This window comes from Lucilia cuprina, chromosome 5, assembly GCF_022045245.1.
Source record: "Lucilia cuprina isolate Lc7/37 chromosome 5, ASM2204524v1, whole genome shotgun sequence".
Classification (NCBI taxonomy): Eukaryota; Metazoa; Arthropoda; class Insecta; order Diptera; family Calliphoridae; genus Lucilia; species Lucilia cuprina.
In genome coordinates, this window is record NC_060953.1 from 67,928,852 (window position 1) to 67,948,835 (window position 19,984).

General features: G+C 27.3%; 1 protein-coding gene across 1 annotated transcript in view; it reads right to left on the reverse strand.

Moving 5' to 3' along the window:
* Positions 1-19,984, reverse strand: part of LOC111680744 — a 28,488-nt gene that overhangs the window by 3,343 nt on the left and 5,161 nt on the right. The window contains exon 2 of the mRNA XM_046951740.1: positions 10,901-11,865. Coding sequence (XP_046807696.1) covers positions 10,901-11,092 — 192 coding nt within the window. The 5' untranslated portion in view covers positions 11,093-11,865. The remainder of the gene's footprint in view (positions 1-10,900; positions 11,866-19,984) is intronic.

A 19,984-nucleotide genomic window follows, 5' to 3' on the forward strand; every position in this document is an offset into this window, starting at 1 on the left:
TACGAACATTTCTTAAAGAGTGCTATAGTCTGTTATGCCCACGATTTAAATTAAAGTTTATTACGAAAGGTAGTGCTATATGGATTTAGATCTTAAGAGTTTAAGGGGGATTGATTCAGAATCTGAATTTCAGATATGTAAAATTCATTTATAAGTGGGACCTTGTAAGGGTGGTGATGAACGATCCCAATGAAATTTAGTAGACTGATTACAGTTCCCATAAAACTAGTTTTTGTCTAATTTCATATACCTATATGCGGGTACTTTTTGTCTTGTTATGAGTGTTAAAGCCATATTCTGAAGGGGACCTTATATATGCGATAGGGACCAATCCAAATAATCATATTTATACAATCTATATTCGTTGTTATAAAACATATTAACTATGTAAAATTTCGTCCATATGCTGCTATTATTAAGTTATGAGGAATGTTGGGAGGAAAGTTCAAATATAGACTCATACTTTAGTAGAAATATTTTGTAGAATATTTTTATTTTCATTATGAGCGTATTGGTATTATACTTAATTGTGTGGGACCTTCTATGCTCCGATATCAACCAGTTGTATTAAACTAAACTATAAACGCTATTGCTGTATAAATAACAATGTTATGATCCTTTAACAATTTTCCGAGGGACCACTTGTATGGGGCCTATGCAAAATCATGACTATATTGCTCACTTTCTATAACAAACCGAAAAAGTTCTTTTTATCGCCAATGTTGCCAACTGTAGTCAGCAGTGGTGAAAACGCAGTAAAAAAAGAACTTCCAAAGAAGCGAAAAAGAAGTAGAATGTACTCCATAGAAGTATTGAAAAAGACCGGAGGAAGTTATGATTTTAACGCAGGCTTGCCATAGGGGGGGGGGGGGTGTTCTTTATATTTGGTTTAAAATTTTTTACATCTGAAGTCATTCTAAAAAATATTCCTTCAATTAACTTTATCTGTACAGAAATTAAAAAACTTCACTTAGCACTACTTTTGAAGTGGTGATAAATGTTATTCTTTTGGAAGTACTTCGTTTTATTATTGCTGGGAATATATCATTATTTTTTTATAATTTTAAATGAATGTGACCTAGAAGAAGCAATGAATCTCAGCAAGTGTTAATGAAATGGTCTACATAAAACATTATTATTTTTTTAAATGACTTTATGGTGAAACAACCTACTAAACGTTAAGTTAACATTGATGTTTTACATACATGTTTATGTCGACTCGTATGTACTCGTGTATATATCATTCATTCTTGTTTATACTCAAACATTTCTCTCAACTAGTACAAGACACATATGTAGGTGAAGGAGTATAGGGGTGGTTGTTCTAGGTTTTGGTATCTCATCATGAAATAGCGATAAAGACAATAACGGCAATAAGCTGCTTTTGTTTTGTTTCATTTTCTTTTTGTCATGAAAATAACAATAAAAAGTAAAAAAAATGAAAACACTAAAAAAAACCAACAATTTAAAAAGTGTTAAACATGCATTGTTATTTCTTTATTGCCAAACAATTTGGTCAACCTTTGGCCGTGATGGTTAATTGTTAAGGTTGTCGGCGTGTTGTTGTTAGTTTTTTGTTTTTATTATTCTTCAACATTCTGTTCACATTTAATTTTTTTGTTATTGTCCTTTTGAGGATTACAGCCAATTTATTGATACACATTCATAAATATAAATGCATACATGGATTTTTGTTCACTTCATTAAAAATGTATAAAAATTACGTGTTAAAACGGAATATTGTGAAAAAAATATATGTTGGTAATTCTCATGGTTAATATTGGATGAGGTTAAAAATACTTTTCGCATGTGACTGTATTAATAAGTATTTAAGTTTAATATTAGTAGTCTAGGAAATATTAAATGCTATTATTAAATATAACTCATACGTAGTATGTATTTGTTATTATATTTATAAAATATCTTGCGTTTAAATGCACTATTTGTCAAAGGATTTATTTTAAACATAAATATGGATAAAGCAAAAACGTGCAGCTTTTTTCAACTCGTGCCAAGGATCGAATTAAAATATTTTTAAATAATAATTAGAATTAAACTTGTTTGTTTTAGTAAATTGTGTTTTATTTTATAATTTGTGAGTTAAACCAGATATTAATTCAAGGACTCATTTTGTTAAATGTTTAAAAAATATTAAAAAAAGTTTAAATAATTCTAAAATTTGAAGTTGAAATTTTATGTTTTTTGTCAAATTTTCTTGTACAATAATTTTGAACTTTAGTTTAATATGATAAAACTTATGAAAATTTAAATTTATTTTTACACCGAATTCTATACATAAATAACACTCCTTAAAGCCCACTTTAAACAACACATTTACTTAATATGCATTATAAAATATTTATAATGAAAAAGTAATTAAATTTGTAGTATTTAAAATTTTATATATTTATGAACATATGAACTTTTGCAATGACTTTGCTTTAATAAAATTGACGTAAATATTTAAAAATGTTTCCTTGAAAAATTTTTAATTCTATTCCACTTTCTCTTACCCTCTTTTATAAACACAATATAAATTTTATTTATATTTTCTGTGTTTTGATTTTATAGTTCTATAAAGTTTGGTTAATAATTGGTTTTTGGAATGCATAAACGATTTTTCTTAAACAAATGCACGCAATTAGTGGTGGTGATGGTGGTGGTGGCTAGACGCCAGTCAGTGAATGTTCCTGATGCAAATACATTAATACGTAAATATTATTTATTCTTGTTTGAGTGCATGCTAATTGTTGTTAGATGACGTATTAGGGAGAATAAACAAAATTTACTCTTTTTTTTAGATGGGAATATCAGAATGACAATTACAGTTAAGAGCAGGCATGGAAAATTCAGTAGTATTGTAATTTGTTCATTACTTACTGACATGGAAAGTGTAGTAGTAGTAAATAGATGTAATAAAGTGTTAATAAATATATTAGTTCATGGAGTAGTATAGTGTACTTAGAGCTGTCATACTTGTTGTAGACTATTCAATGAACTAATCCGTAGATTAGCCATAATTCATAGTAATTGATCAGTTAGTTAGTTAATTAGTTAGTTATTAAGTTAGTAAATTAGTTAGTTAATTTGTTGGTTATTTAGTTGGTTAGTTAATTATTTAGTTAGTTAATTAGATAGGTACTTAGTTAGTTCGATAGTTAGGTAGTTAGTTAGATAGTAGTTACTTAGTTAGTTAGTTAATTTGTTTGTTAGTTTGTTAGTTAGTTAGTTTGTTAGTTAGTTAGTTAGTTAGTTAGTTAGTTAGTTAGTTAGTTAGTTAGTTAGTTAGTTAGTTAGTTTGTTAGTTTGTTAGTTTGTTAGTTTGTTAGTTTGTTAGTTTGTTAGTTTGTTAGTTTGTTAGTTTGTTAGTTTGTTAGTTAGTTAGTTAGTTAGTTAGTTAGTTAGTTAGTTAGTTAGTTAGTTAGTTAGTTAGTTAGTTAGTTTGTTAGTTAGAAACCGTTATCGCTAATCTATCCACTAAATCCGATACCAAAATGAGTTGGACTATCGATAACGTTTAAATGGCGATAGCTAATTTAGCCAAAATACCGATAACGCTGAAATACCAAAAACCAAAATAAATCAAAATACCTACAACGCTACCTTATCAACGTTTCGAAAGGATTGCCAATTTAAGTAAATATATTAAAAAAGAACCATTCGAAGAACGGAAAAGGATTAAAAGCTTCCATTGTTATCAATGGCAACCATTATTCATGAAATGGGTTGTCATAAAATCCAATAATTATCGGAATTGGTTTTGAAAACTACTATCTGGTCATGTTATTTGAAGATTTTAAATCCAGTTCCATCAATTATTGGAATCTATGACTAGTCACAATGTGATTAGATTCATATGTTTTGTTTTTATATAATACACAATGTAAAACTAGAATTTGAAGAACCAAAAAGTTCCATATAGATTAAATTATGGATTATCATGTACTCACGATCCTGCATACTAAATCTTATGTTTTTTGTTTTAAAATTATAACAAATTCAAAAGTAATATTTGAAGGAATAAAAAGTTGGAAATGTTCTCTTTCCATAAAGGATTTATGAAAACGGTATAATCAAAATACTACTTGGTACCGTTTTAAAAAAAATTGTCTTGTCCCATAAAATAAAACCTAAAACCCAATAGTTGCCTTGAACTATGCAACCTCTAAAACTTAAAATTAAAATTTTCATTACAAACACTGTGACTATCCCTACATTTGCATGAGTGACGATTTTGTTGCGGTAAATGAAATAAAAATAAAAGAGATATGATCGAAAACAAAGTTTTATTTTTTTGCGGTTAAACCAATGTAAACAAAATTCCTTTTGGTGTAAAATACGTTTTTGTTTTGTAATCCAAATTGAAATTCAAATGCAAATTCATGTATTTCTGTGAATATTTTTTTTTTTTTTTTAATTTTTATAATTTACTAACAATATGGTAAAACAGTTTGGTTTTTTTCCTAAATGGTTGCTGGTGAGGAATGTAAAAAAGGTTTAGCAGCAGTTAGACAGACACACAAACTTTTTTACACTTTCACCTTTGCTAAAAACGGAAAAAGTTTTTCTATATAGATATTATCACTAAAAATGACTGTTTATTCAATAAAACTTTATTTTTATATCAAGTATTTGTTTTTGTATGTTTGTTTTCAAATTCAAGGACCGAACGAACACCTTTACAATACAACTTTGGGGTAAATATGTATGATCTTTCAAAGGCAACCGCAAAATTTAAATTGTTTACAAGTACTTTAAAATTATTTCTAAGGTTAATATGTTTTTTTTTAATTTGTTTTCTAAACGTTTTGTAATTCATAAGTTTTGCTAGAGTGTACAAAATTTCTATTGATTTTTTAATTACATTTTATAAAAAGAAAGGACGAACAAAACATGAAAAAAATAAAAAAGATTTCAAGTTGTCCGTGAAAATGATTCCTTTATGTGAACAAGTGTAGTACTCGTCATACCAGCCACCAGATTACAAAAACAACCTCTACAACCAACAACAACTACTAATTACACTGAACGACATGTTGTTTTGTGATAAAAGCCCTTAGAAAGCAGGAAGTTCATAATTTTTTTTTTTTTTTGCAAAAAACAAAATTGTTTACAAGTACGTATGTATGTTAGTAGAGGCACACACTAAATATGTAAATTACATTATGTACATATAATTGTGTAAATATGAATGTAAAATAAATATAAAATGTTCATTCTCTTCTGTTAGCATCAATTACTGTATGCACTCACTCATGTTCAACTATTCATAGAATACATTGTATTTGTGTATCCATGAAAATGAGTGTTACAAGTAGTAGACACCATCATCATCATCATGAACAACAACATGCACAAGTTCAGCTATCTTATTGGTATTCGAATAGATTGATAAACTTGTTATTTATGACAGGAAATGACGATTTTTTTTCTTTAAATTAATATAAAAAAGTCAATTTCAAAAGTCAAATCCATTAAATGTATGTATGTGCGTCATGTTGAAATAAAAGAAATTGTTTTTCAATTTCATTTGAAATTGTTGAGAAGGGACTTTAGTATTGAAATTAGATAAATAGAATTGTAAACAATTGGAGTGTTCTAAACAAGTAGGAGTGTTTTATGAGGGTGTAGCTCATTGTTTATACGCTTCGACGAAAAGTGAAATGTTCGATTGTTTCTTCCTAGGAAGATCAACTTTTTGCTAAAAAATATAATTTTCGGAAAAAGATCGACTTTTGGGTAAATAAGGGTTCAAAGGTAAATCATCGGTTTTTCATTAGAAGATCAGTTCTTCTCAAGAATCGTGAGGTTTTCAGTGAAATATTTATTAACTTTTTGTTAAAGATCAGTTTAAAATTTTGATTTTTTCTAATAAATCAAAATTCAATACCGAAGCCATAATTTCAAATAGCAAAATTACGATCAGTTTTAGTCGATCACGTATCGGTTAGTTTGATATCCCAGATTTTCGGTGAATAACACATTTTCCGGTTAACGGTTTTAAAAATATTTATTTATTTAATTTTTAACAGAAAAATCTACTTTACAGTAAACGATCGCCTCTTTGATAAATGATCGTTTATATGAATTTTTCTCAAATACAGAAAACTAAGCTGTTATATTAATCTCGGAACAAATTTAGGCGGACTTTAACCGAATATTGTGTTTTTCAGTTTTAGATTTAAGCTCAGTTAACTTTGTTAGTATTGCCAACTTTTCACTCAAAAACATAACAATGAACAGCTGTTTTTTGCAATCAATACTTTTGTACAATGGAAAATTTTTGAAAAAATGTTAAATAAACATTTAAAACAATAATAAATAAAACAAAATAAATCAGAAAATTGCAATTTACTTAAAATATTAAGTTTTTGTTCTACCGAAATCATTGTTTTATTGTTTTTGTTAATTGTGTTTTCTCACTTATAACTTAAGTTTAATTGGCCAATAACACTCAGTTAAACTGAGATAATAAGTAACTTTACTGATAACTGAAAAACACGAAACATATAATAAACCAGGTTTAACCAAAGAATGAAGATTATCTTTATCAGAAAAACTCGCCCTTAGACAAGTAAGCAATTATTTCTTCAATATCCTCTCTTTGGCCGATGAGGGTACTACGATTCTATAGTTGAAACAAAAAGACAACTTCTTGCATTTTCGAAAAGTCCACTTTTATTTTTTATAAAAAGTTGACTTTTTGATCTTTTTTTATAGGTTTAAACTTTCTAACAGATAAAACTATGTTTTCCACTAGGAGAGAAGAATATCTCTAAAGACATTCATGACAGCATAACTTCTAAATTTGTTTAAAGACAAGTGTTTGAGAAATGTCAACAGTTTTAAAACGATAGAAATGATGTTAAAGGTTCTAGCATTTATTCTTAAGAATTTGGATATCGCCTATCTATTTACAAAAGTTTTAGTAAAATATTATAAACCACTGTCACTCAACTTCATTATTTCCTTCTATATTAGTCAATAAATTGAACCATCAAAGTAAAAGAAAAGGTAATTTTTTAAAAATATTTCCTTACAACGAAGGACATGCTAAAGTTTATATAAAAATATACACTTTTTCCTACTATCTAACTAACATAGTTGTTGTGTTTTGTTATTATCTAATTTAAATATTCTTTAAGAATTTTAAACAACCTGCAACCACATTTCAAAATTAGTTTTTATTAACTTATAAATAAAATGCATGACTGCAATATAATAATGAAATGTGTATTACAACAATTTATAAAAACAAATTCATACATTATATTCTCTATTATACTTGAATTTACTTGTAATAAATGTACTAAATGTATGTAAGTAAATATGAATACATATTTACATAGATACATCAACTGACAGTCTTATAAGGGAAATAGTTTACTTTTTTATTCTAATAAAAGAAATAGTTTAGTAAAGTGTAAAGTGTTTAAAGGAATTAATTGATTGGTGAAATTTATTTATATAAACAACTAATACTTCACTTATTATAATTTCCATTCTTGGCATAATGTTTTTCGATATCGACCAAGAATTCTAGTACATTTTAGTTTAGTTTCGAAATTGAGATATATTTGTGATGCAAATCATCATACCAGAGGTGTTACCGATTTGACTGTTTTTTTCTTATTTTCAATATCAATCCGATATGCGAGATAATCCGATATCATCCAGAGTTTATGCTGTCTCGTATAAGAACTTTGTTCAATCTAAAGATCCAATTCTTCACCTAAAGAATTAATTCTTTTTTAAATAATTTTTCCTTTATATTAGTTTGTTATAGCAAACAATACATATTTAACATGTATCTTGTACTAAGGCATATAATGCTAAAAAATGTATAAAATAAAATTTGCTAACTTGCATTTTGGGTTTACAGTTTAAAAAGGCCTCTATTGTAGCCTGTCATAATATGAAAGAAACTATTAAATTGCATTGTGTTCGTAAACTGCAAACCAACATGTATAATATTCATGTATCTATCTATGTATGTATGTATATAGAACTACATCCGGACAAACAAAAATGTTTATGAGTCATTCCGTATGAATAACTTATGTAATCGGAAATTTACTAAATCTATGAAAAGTTATAGAAAATGATTGTTTCTTGATCTTTCTAAGAACATAAAAAAATATTGTTTTCAATTTGATTACTCTTTTAAAGACATCTCTAATTATATGTTCATGAAACCAGTTAACAAGCTTGCACATTTACACAAATGGGTAACTTTAGTATTTAAAAGGGAAAGCTTAGCTTAAGCTTCCTAGTTAAAATAGGCGATTAAAGCCGGGGTTTTCTGATAAAGATTATCTACATTCTATGGTCAAACCTAGTTTAATCTAAGTTTTGTGTATTTTATTAATCAGTAACTTACTTAGAGGGGGGTTTCTGATGAAGATAATCTATAGTCTTTGGTAAAACCTTGTTTAATATATGTTTTGTATTTTTTAGTAATCAGTAAAGTTACTTATTATCTTAGTTTAACTAACTGTTATTACCAATTAAACCGAAGTTATAAGTGAAGAAACACGTTGGAATTTGGAAAAAGAAAAACTACATATTTTGTGTAAATAATAATTTTCTGACTTTTCTAAAATTTTTCATTTTACAAAAGTTTTATTTACAAAAAAAGACAGCTGCTCAAGGTTGGCAATACTATCAAAGTTAACTGATCTTAAATCCTTAACTGAAAAACACAATCATCGGATAAAGTCCGCCTAAATTTGTTTCAAATTTGATCAAACAGCAAGTTAAGCCTAGTTTAACTAAGTATTAAGAAACCGCCCTTATTATTTTAGTTTAACTGTAAGTTAAACTTGCCAAATAAAAAAGTTACAAGTGAGAAAACACAATCAACAAAAACAATAATATAATTAATTCGAATGATGAAAAACATAATATTTTAAATAAATGTCTGATTTGTTATTAATATTATTATTGTTTTAAATGTTTATTTATATTTTTTATATATTTTTTTTTTATTTTACAAAAGTAATATTTGCAAAAAACAGCTGTCCATTGTTTATGTTTTTGATTAAAAAGTTGGCAATACTTACAAAGTTAACTGATCTTAAATAAAAAATACAAACATCGGTTTAAATCCGCCTAAATTTGTTCTGAGTTTAATCTAACAGCAAGTTAGGTTTAGTTTAACTGAGTAGTAAGAAACCCGCCCTAAATTTATCAGAATTGTGCAAATAAAATCACATACATTTTGTAATAAATTCCATAGAAAAATCTTAAATGCACAATTTGCCAAGCTTTCGAATGTTAAACGAAAACCCTTATTAAAATACCTAAATCTGTAATTCCTAAGTTTGGTATTTAAATATCATGGAAAGCCCCACCCCCTATACAAACTATATATACATACATATATACAATATGTTGTTCAATTGAGTATATAAGTACGCATTCATTCATTCATTCATTACATACTTGTAAAGCACAATCTGCACTTCATGTGTTTGGCCTTAAATTTATCGTTTGTTTGAAAAAAAAGAAAATCCTGATACAATTGTAGAGATATTGTTAAGTGTGTGATTTGAATAAATTATGGGATTATTATTTTAATAAAATGCTTATTATAACTACTACAAATAAAACATGTGTCGGTTTATAAAAGCATGTAATTATATGTGGTACTTATAACTAGGGCTTTTAGTGGTGATTTTATGAGTTAAACTATGAGTAAAACTATAAAAAATATTCTTGTAAAATCTGAAATATATATCATGTGATTTAAATGTATTTCAAAAGTTCGGACTAGATCTTTTTTATATTGATGTAGGTAAATTATAAACCGATCTAATTATTTTGAAGGAGAGCTTATATGGGAGATAAAATGGAGTTTGGACTAATTCGGGATGGAGATTTATGTTCTTAAAGAACATGTTTTGTGTAAAGTTATTTTAGGCTTTTTAAGAAGTGTTAAAGATTTTTTTCTGGAGTAACCTTATATGGTGTATTAGGTCTATTATGAACCGATCATCATACAATTAGATACAGAGATTTATGTTATTACAAAACTTGTTATACATATGAATGAATTCCATTGTTGTGTAGTCATCTGGAAGCCTTTAAGCCTTAAAGTCATTTTTGGAAGTAGACCTTATATGGGAGATAGGGACAATTTATGACTGATCGTCAAACAATTCAATACAGAAACTTATGTTCTAACAGGAGATTGCTTATTTAGAATAGTTTATTTTTAGGCTTTCAAGGAGTGTTAAGGTCATTTTCTAGAGGGGACTTTTTATTGGTGATAGGATTAATTGTAGACCGATCATCAATTTGGTATAAAGATTTATGTTCCAATAGAACTTTTTCATTTCGAATTTCATCGCAATAAAATTATTTGTTATGGGCGTTAAAGTCATTTTCTAAAGTGGATCTTATATTGTGGGTTAGCTTCAATTATTAATCAATCATTAGGCAGAGAGACTTTGGTTCCATTAAACTTGTTTATGAGTAATAAGCGTTAAAATTTGCTACTAAGATTTCGCTTCCTGTAGCACCTACTTGCTCTTGTCGAATTTTATAACTGTACAGTTGTTTTTATAATCATTTCATGAATGGAACCTTATTTTGGACGGTAGGGTCAATTACAGTCCGATATTTGATTTCAGGAAACAAACATTTACTTAAGAATGCATGTATGTATACTTTATTGGATCTATGAGCATTATTTTTCGGAATGACATAACACACTCCTCAAAATACAATAACTGAATATTTTTCTTATTATTTTTGCCTTAAGGACACTTTGCTTATTCCTAGAATTCCAGGACACAAACCCCTGCTGGTAACAAAACCCTAACTTAAACTAATAAGTATATAATAGATAAATATTGTATATGAAATTAACAATTAAAATAATTGCAGATTAACTTACCTTTGATGGACGATCTATTTGTCCCAAGAAAAAAGTCAACAGCGATATTATAATAAAATTAACACCTCCAGCAAAATCAGTTAATTTATCCATTTGAAGTATTGAATTGATGAGAAAGAAAAATATTTGCATGCTGACCGTTACAATGGCACTGATGGCATAATGATCATAATCCAATATATTAATGGCCATTATTGTGTTGTTGTTGTTAATAAATTAATACAATTTGATAATTATTTTCTAATAGATTATAATAATATCAATTATATTGATATTGATTCTGCTGAAACGGATTTATTTTGTGTTTATTTTTTTCTTTTTGTTTTCAATGCCGTTGACAAACAAACAAACAACAGCAACAATGTAGACGTCGACGTTGGCAAATAGTGACGCTAATTACGGGTATTACGTTTAAATGTTGGGTGGATTTGATTTGGTTGGTTTGTGGGTGTTATCATATACGCGAATAATTTATTATAGTAGCAAGTGAATTTATTATTATTTCTATGGGAAATTTATATTTTATTTTTCTTGTTTAAATTTAAATTATAGGCAGTTTTAAATAATTTATTAAATATTAATGCTGTTATTATTTATTCTTTATTATTTATATTTATGTTGCAGTTAGTTGTTATTACTAACTAAATGCTTTCCAAAATAGTTAGTTAGTAATTTGCATTTAATGAAATTGTTGTGGTTTTTAGAAAACGAGAGAGTGAGTGATAGAAACGTAGAGTGCGACGCAACGTACAAGAAATATTGACAGACATCAGGCTTTTATTGAAAATTTATAAAAATTTAAATAAAATTGAGCAATTAATTGAACAATTACTTCTGTGGTCAACATTATATGATGAGTTTTTTGTTTTGTTTTGTTTTTTTATTGTTGTTTATATTTTCTGCTGTTTTTGTTGCTTTTTTGTTATTTTTTGGTTTTCCATTCGGTCAATTTTGTCTTCACATAACTGTTTGTGTTAATAAATAGAAGAGAAAGAGTGGAAGAAAAAAAGAAGAAATAGAAAATAAATGTACATTAAATTTAATGTATTTTATTGAATTTTTTTTTTAGTTTTCTATTATTATCGTCTATTGTAGTATTATTTATTTGGCTTTTTTTGGTCTAAATATAGTTAAAAAAATATTGTTAGACCTTTTAACTACTGTAATTCATATACTATCTATAATCGTTTACAGAGCGAGTGCAGTTTAAGAAAAATATCAATAAATATTTATAGAAATTTATTAATATTATATGTATGTATATAAAAATATAGGCAATTTCTTGCCAGGTGACGCAACTCAATAAATCGATTTGAATGAAGTTTGCAGCAAGGTTAGTACTATTGGATAAAAGGTTATCGGTTAAGAACTGCCGAACAAAAAGGTGTCAAAGTTGATTGTTTTGTTCAATGTATGAGTGTAACTTTTCACCTATCGGTCCTAGCAAAAATGGTCCATTGTTTAAAAAATGTATATTAATACCCTACACCACTTTAGTGGGGAGGGTATATTGGGTTTGTGCTGTTGTTTGTAACACACAATAATATTGCTCCTATACCCTATACCTATACCCTATACCAATCGGTTCAGAATCATTCTTGTCCTTGTAAACCTTGTAATCAAACCACAGGTCCCAATTTTGAAGATAATTCAATGAGATTTGATACATGGTCTGCTATTGTCCCAGGTTAAGATCGTTCCATTATTTCGACTAGCCCCTATACAACTGAACCCCCCGAATTGTATTCAAATACAGGTAGCCATTATGAAAATATATCAATGAAATTTGGTACCGTAGACGAAGACTATTGGAAATGGTTAACCTCGGTCCATTATTTCACCTAGCCCTCATACAACTGAACCCGCGGAATATGGCTTTTAAGTTCATAATTATGTTCGATAGAAGACTTTTCGAAGTTTTCTTAAGAAAAACTGTTCAATGAAGAAGCTTTTTGCAGAAAACTGTTCGATAAAGAAGTTTTCTGTAGAAAATTATTTGATGAAGAATATCTTGGAAGAAGAAGTTTTCTATATAAAGGTATTTAAGGCAGAAGATTTGTTTAGAAAAATCTTTGAAGAAAAATAAGATTTCTATAGAAAAGTCTTGTTTTTAGAAAAGTTCATGTTGAAGTAGTGTTTTTTAGGAAAGCCTTCGAATTTAACCCAGCAAAAACTGGGTAATGGATTTCAATTGAAATTACTTACCTAACATCATACCTTTCAATGACTACTAGTTATCACATGGATTACATAGAAGTAGTCTAATAAGGTCTTACTAATAATATATTATATAAATACTTTTTAATTCATTAGTCTTCTTGCATGTGAAGCTAGAGAAGCTGTATACATTATTTTCATCCGATTTACAATGACAACTTTTGCTAATTACTTGTAATCGTTTGTGGTAAGTACTTGCCTCCAATGACATCACCGTGCTAAAATAATGACTTAAAATGCTATTGTGTAAGTAAATTTTAGCATTTTAATCACTTAAATGGTAATGAAAGTTTTTACTAGGAAGTTTTCAATAGAAAATAGTTTGATGAAGAAGTTTTCTATAGAAAAGTTTTCGATCAAAATGTTGTTTTATAGAAAAGTCTTCGATGAAGAACTTTTTTGTATAATATTCTTCCATGAAGAAGTTTTATATAGAAAAATCTTAGAAGAAAAAATTTTCTATAGAAAAGTTTTCGAAGAAGAAGTTTTCTATAAATAAACAATTCGATGAAGAAGTTTACGGTAAAAAAAGTTTATGTTAAAATAGTTTTTTTTTTTTTTTTTTTTTTTGTAGAAAAGTCTTCGGCGTAGAAAACGTGCAATAAAGAAGTTTTCTATAGAAAAGTTTTGGATATTTTTATATAAAACTTTTCGATAATGAAATTTTCTATAGAAAACTGTTCGATGAAGAGAATTTCCCTAAGTGTACTTGTACCACAAAAAACAAACAAAAGAATATATGTATGTAAGATAAAATATCCAATGGACAAATACTCCTCAATCGATTCATTTAGTCAGCTGTTTGTTTCACACGAGTTCCATTTATCCTTTAATTTTGTACGTTCTTCTTTTTTTCTTTTTTTTTTTTGTTTTGTTGTTGTAACATTTTCCTTATTGTAAAAACTTATCAAGAAATTGTTTTGTTTATTCAACAAAAAGTGACCAGAATTTATAACGAATTATTGTATCTAAGGTTTTATCACTATTTATTATCCTCTATTGTAAACTAAGAAAAAAAAAAAAAGAAGAAGGATTGTAAATTATTTAACATTAAATGTCCTTGAACAAAATTTTAAAAATATTTGCTGTTTTCAAGGAGAAGGAGAGATTGAATTGTAGATTGAAGTAAAGAAAATTTTGTGAGCAATTAAACAATAAAGTTTATGGAAAATTTTTTATTTGGAGTCTGTTTGTAAAAATTTGTATATTTACGTATTTAATTAAACTTGTTAGACTTTAAAATGAGAAATTAAACCCCCTTATGCTAGTTGTTTCTAGTTGTTTCTAATGCAATATAAATAATTGTGGTGGGTGTTGATTTTTAATGTAAAGCAAATGTAAAATAAAACTTTGTGGGTTCATTCAAATCATAAGTGGCTTAAAAGCTTTGCGAGACTGACAAATAATGTTTGCAATAAGAGTCAGATCTTATTTAATATCAAAAATGTTCTTCACTGTTTGAGTGACAGTTATGGGGTTTAAAAATTTACAAAAAGTGTTATTTGACAGATGAAAGTAATTTTTTCGAGAACCTAAAAACGTAAAAAAAAAACTTTTTAATTTCTTTAAGAACATTTGAAAAACGACGTCATTAGTATTAACAAAAAAGATTCTTTTCTTAAAGGAAACAATTTATTATACTTATTTAATGTAATTTTTTTATCAATGGAAAAAAAGTACCATTCTTTGTTATTAGAGCATTAGAAACACTTTTATCTATATGATTTTCACTTTTTAACATTTTATCCTTGATTTAATTAGACACTTTGATCCTTCATCCATATAAATGTATTGCAATCACGTTTCCACATGGACGATTATGCATTTCAGACTTGTTTTTAGTCTTAGTTTTAGTTGTTGTTGTTTCTTTTTTGTTTTTGCTTTTGTTAGTTTATTCGCTCATTCTTTTATCTTATAGTATATAAACATGGAATTTCACTTTCACTACCAACACAAACTAAACTGTAAAATGTACAAATATGCAGCCATATTATCTATGTTCATAATCTTAAATAGACTTAGTCAAAAATTATAATATTACTTAACAACTGAATTATATTAGGAACTTATTGGTTTATTTCAGATATTTATTAAGTATCACATACTTTTGTTTTTCAATTCCTTCTTTACACGACTTAGGTAATTATCCCTTGTAGCCATAGCTTTAAGGTTAATTCTTATTCATATGTTTGTATGAGTTTGTGTTTTTATAGACTGCAAACAATACAACTGATATTAAAAATCATATTGGACATTTGTACGTAGGCGGCATCGTTTATATATTAAAATACAACAAACATATACGCTTCCTTATATATTTATATACATAATATTTCTATATATGCATATATAGTATGAAAACAACTATAGATTTATGACATTATAACGTTAGCAGCTCTAGCAGCTATTATCCTTTAATATATGTCTACACATACGCAGATTGTATATACATTTTATAAAAAACCATGATGATTTGATTGTTTAATATTATGACTTGATATCTAACCTAAACACTAATTCATTTGATTGTTTGTTCATCATAGGCATAAAACAAAGCAAAAAAACATCAAAGCATCAAAGGACATGAGTGCACAGTAGGGATATAACTTTATTTTCTTTTCTACTAAAAGGTAAATAATTTCGTGGCAAAATTTTTGGATATACAAAGGATATTTTTAGAAATAATTCCTACGTTTTTAACCACAGATGAAAATTTATTTTATTCCGTTTCTCAAAATTTTGATCCTGACTTCAATGGGAAGAGTTATTGGGTTTATGCTGATGTTTGTAACGCACAATAATATTGGTCCTATACCCACCTTAAAGTATACCAATTGTCTCAGAATCATTCTCTGAGTTGATTTAGCTATGTCCGTCCATGTAAACCTTGTAATCAAACTACAGGTCGGAATTTTAAATATAACTCAATTAAATTTGGTACATGATCTTCTATTGTCCCTGCCTATTGAAAATGGTTAACATTGATAAATTATTTCACCTAGCCCCCATAGAACTGAATACCCGAATAGGGCTTGTAAACCTTGTAATCAAACTACAGGTCGCAATTTTGGAGATAATGATATTTGGTACATGATCTTATATGTTACCGTAGACGAAACCTGTTGAAAATGGTTTACATCGGTTCATTATTTCACCTAGCCCCCATACAACTTAAGTTCATAAGTATGTTTAATATACTCAAATCTCGACAAAAAGCTCCAAAACCAAAGTCTATACTAGACTTGATGACCCTCACGAATTCCATAATAATAGGTCCTCATATGACCCTAGCCCCTATGAAAAGCCCCCATCAAAATTTTACTTAAATGTCCACAATTTTATTCAACAATAAACGGCTTAAGTATATCTGAGTCAAGGTTCAATTCATTTTAAATGCTTTATTATGGCAACTTAATCACATTTTATTTTTTTGAAGGTGTAGGGTATTATAAGGTCAGCCTCGCCCGACTATAATTTCTTATTTGTTTTTTTTCTTTAATATTATCTCGAACATATAGTAGAGAGGGCGTATGATTAATATGTAAAAAGATTTTTAAAAATTAAATTAATCATACGCCTTCAATAACATTATAAACTATAAATCAGATATGGAAAATTTAATTTTGATCTATATTTTTTCTTAAATTGTACTTTATAATTTTAAAAGCTCTAATATGTCAAAGTCTTATGGATTAGTATATGGACTAGTCTATAGTCTATAGATTAGTTTATGACCTGGCTTATAAATTTAAATTTACTAGTCTACTGGCTATTCACTTTACTAGTCTAATAGTATGTTGTATGTTGGCTAGTCTATTAACTAGTATATTGTCTAATATATTGACTAGTATCTGGATTAGACTATTGACTTGTCTTTTTAGTTTATTAAGTCTCTTTACCAGTCTACGAATCAGCCTATAATATGTACTAGTGTATTGACAATACTATTATAAGAAAAAGTTTGGAAAATGTACTTGATATGTCATGGGAATACTGTGGTATTTTTCGATAACAAAAAGTAAAATAGTACTGAATTTTCCATATCTGTTATAAATAAAGGGGATTATTTTGTAAATCCTTTACTCACACTTCACTTTAATTTTCATATAAATTGTTTTTGTATTTTCAAAAATTTATATTAAAATATATTCAACGCAAAGTGAAGTGTTTTACAAAATAAAAAAAAATAAGGAATGTCTTTGCCTTATTGAAAATATTAAAATAGTCTATTTTTATTGTTTAATTTTAATCGAAATCTTAGTTTAAAAATAACATAACTTAAACTTATAAATAACTTAAATTACTTTTCAAACAGAGAATATTTAATGCCACATAGCATTAGAAAAAAGAAGAAAAAAACATACATATATGTCATCATGACATGAATAATAGTTCTACTTCAAACGGAAATAGTAAACACACTGTTCAAACGGTTTATAAATCAAAATAAAAGAAAAGAACAAAATACCGTTACAAGTCAATTGAAACTTATAATCGTTTCCGTTCAATAGCTAGCTTATACTATACCACCTTTAGGGAAAATATCACATTTCATAGCCAACAGACATATTTCTGCTACACTAAACACAATATTTTATTTTCTTCTAAATAAAAGTTTGCTTTTTTTTTAGCAAACATCCTCTGCTTCGGTTTCCCATTTTTCATGTCAAATTTATACTAAAGGGAGTCAGTTGATGATTGATCATTCCATAACTGTCAAACTTTAATATGAAAAAATGTGTTTGCCAAATATTTGGCTTTAATCCTAAGAAACTATTTTTGTTTGTATATAATTTCTTTGGGAAACTGTTGGTGTAACTGAAATAAAGTCATAAATCCAGCTAATTAAATTGTAGTAAAATAAATAGTCAACAAAATTGAAATTAAGACTTCATAGTAAATTTATTTTATATCTGTTTAGCACTAAAAACTATAATAAATTATAGCAGTATGTATTTAACCAATTGTGCTTAGTAATTTGTTTTTAAATGAAATTGACGTTAATTAGCCAAGCATGAGTCAATTTACACTCTGTTGCTTTTTATACAAAAAAAATAAAAAAAAAAATAAAAAGAGTTCAGGGATATTTTGTTACAAATAAACATAGTAGTAGTAAGTTGTAAAATTGTTTTACATTTGGTTACTGAGTAATCAGTAAAGTATATTTTTAGCTTTGTATTTAAAAGCGAAAATAGGTGATGGAGGGAATTAATTAGGTTGTTAGTATCTTTTTAATAAAATATTAAATTTCTAATATGTTTGTTTGGCTTTTAAATAGCATAGCGAATTAGATACAACGGCATATTCGCCGTAAGCCTACAAAGAAATATATATTTTAGGTCCTTATTAGATTCCAAACACGATCTAAACAGGAGGATCTAAATGGCTCTTTTCACAAACATTTCTATTGAAGCGTGTTTTGAATTGAAAATGAGCAAAGTAGATCCATAGAAGGTCCTTTTCAGTACCACAGTTCATGAAATTTAACATAAACAAGTTTTTCTATAACCTCTCTTCATCAAATTTCATACAAATTCCTTCATAAACGAATTTCACTTTATTGTCAGTAAATTGTTAAAAATTTAAGGTATTAAATAAATTCAACAAATATTTATTATTAAACTCTGAAGACTTTGGTCGAAAGTTGTCAAAAAAGCAATGTGGTGGATGATGAAGGGTAAAAAAGGAAGTCAAAGTAAACAAGTAAGAGTGTTTTATTCGACTATTTCGAATCTCTTATACCCACCATCAACCCGTAAGCAGAAAATGGAATGCTCTCCAATAAACATTATGTTGTTATTATTATGAGATTTTGTATTGTAAGAAACTTACTCCTGTGTATCGAATTTCATAGTAATGAGCGTTAAAGTTAATTTTTGAAGGGGTCTGGCCTATTTGGGGGTATGATTAATTATGGACCGACTCTCACAAAATTTAGTAGATGGAATTTTGTTCGTAAGAAACTTACTTGTATCGACTTTCAGCGCTATACTCGAATTTTAAGCAAGTAATGGGTGTTAAAGCAATTTTTGGAGGGAACCATATATGTGTGGTATTGGCCCTACCAATCCTCATAAAATTTGGTATAGAGAATTTGGCTTATATAAGACTTATGTATTTATGTTCAATTTCATCGCTATACTCACATTTTTAGAACAGTTACGGCTGTTAAAAGCGTTTTTTCGGGTGGGTCATTTGTATGGGCGTTATATGAAAACGTGGACCGATATTGCCGATTTAAATACCAAACAAACCTTACCTATAGAGAATATTTGTGTAAAATTACTTTTTCGTTCGGACTTCATCGTGCTTTCAACAGACAGACGGACAGACATGGCTAGATCGTCTTAGAATTTAATAAGGTTGGTCTATCATCAATATTTCGATGTGTTACAAACGGAATGACAAAATCAATATACCTCCATCTTTTTTGATGGTAGTTCAAAAAAAAAAAAAGACTCCAAAAAAAATATTAAACAGAATCTATAAATAACTAAAAGTATGTCTATGAGCTGGCAATTAAATTCCAATTAATAATCAGATTAGTTAATTTAAAAATACGTTTAATCTAAATTAAATTCCCTTTGATATTTGTATTTAAAAGTCTCCATAATTTACACTAATCAATAAATAATTTATTTCATTAAAAATTGTACTTATTATTATTTTTTTGAGTGTAAAAAAATCTCGCTTTAAAATAGTGTTTGCTTTTTATTAATAAAATGTTAACCGTGTTTGTTATATTTTTAAAACAAACATGCAAGAATTATTAGCTAAGTATATATATTTATACTGTGAAACCCATTTTTATTAATAGTTAATTATTTGTGAAATATTAAAATGGTCATTAAATTTAATAGTCATGTT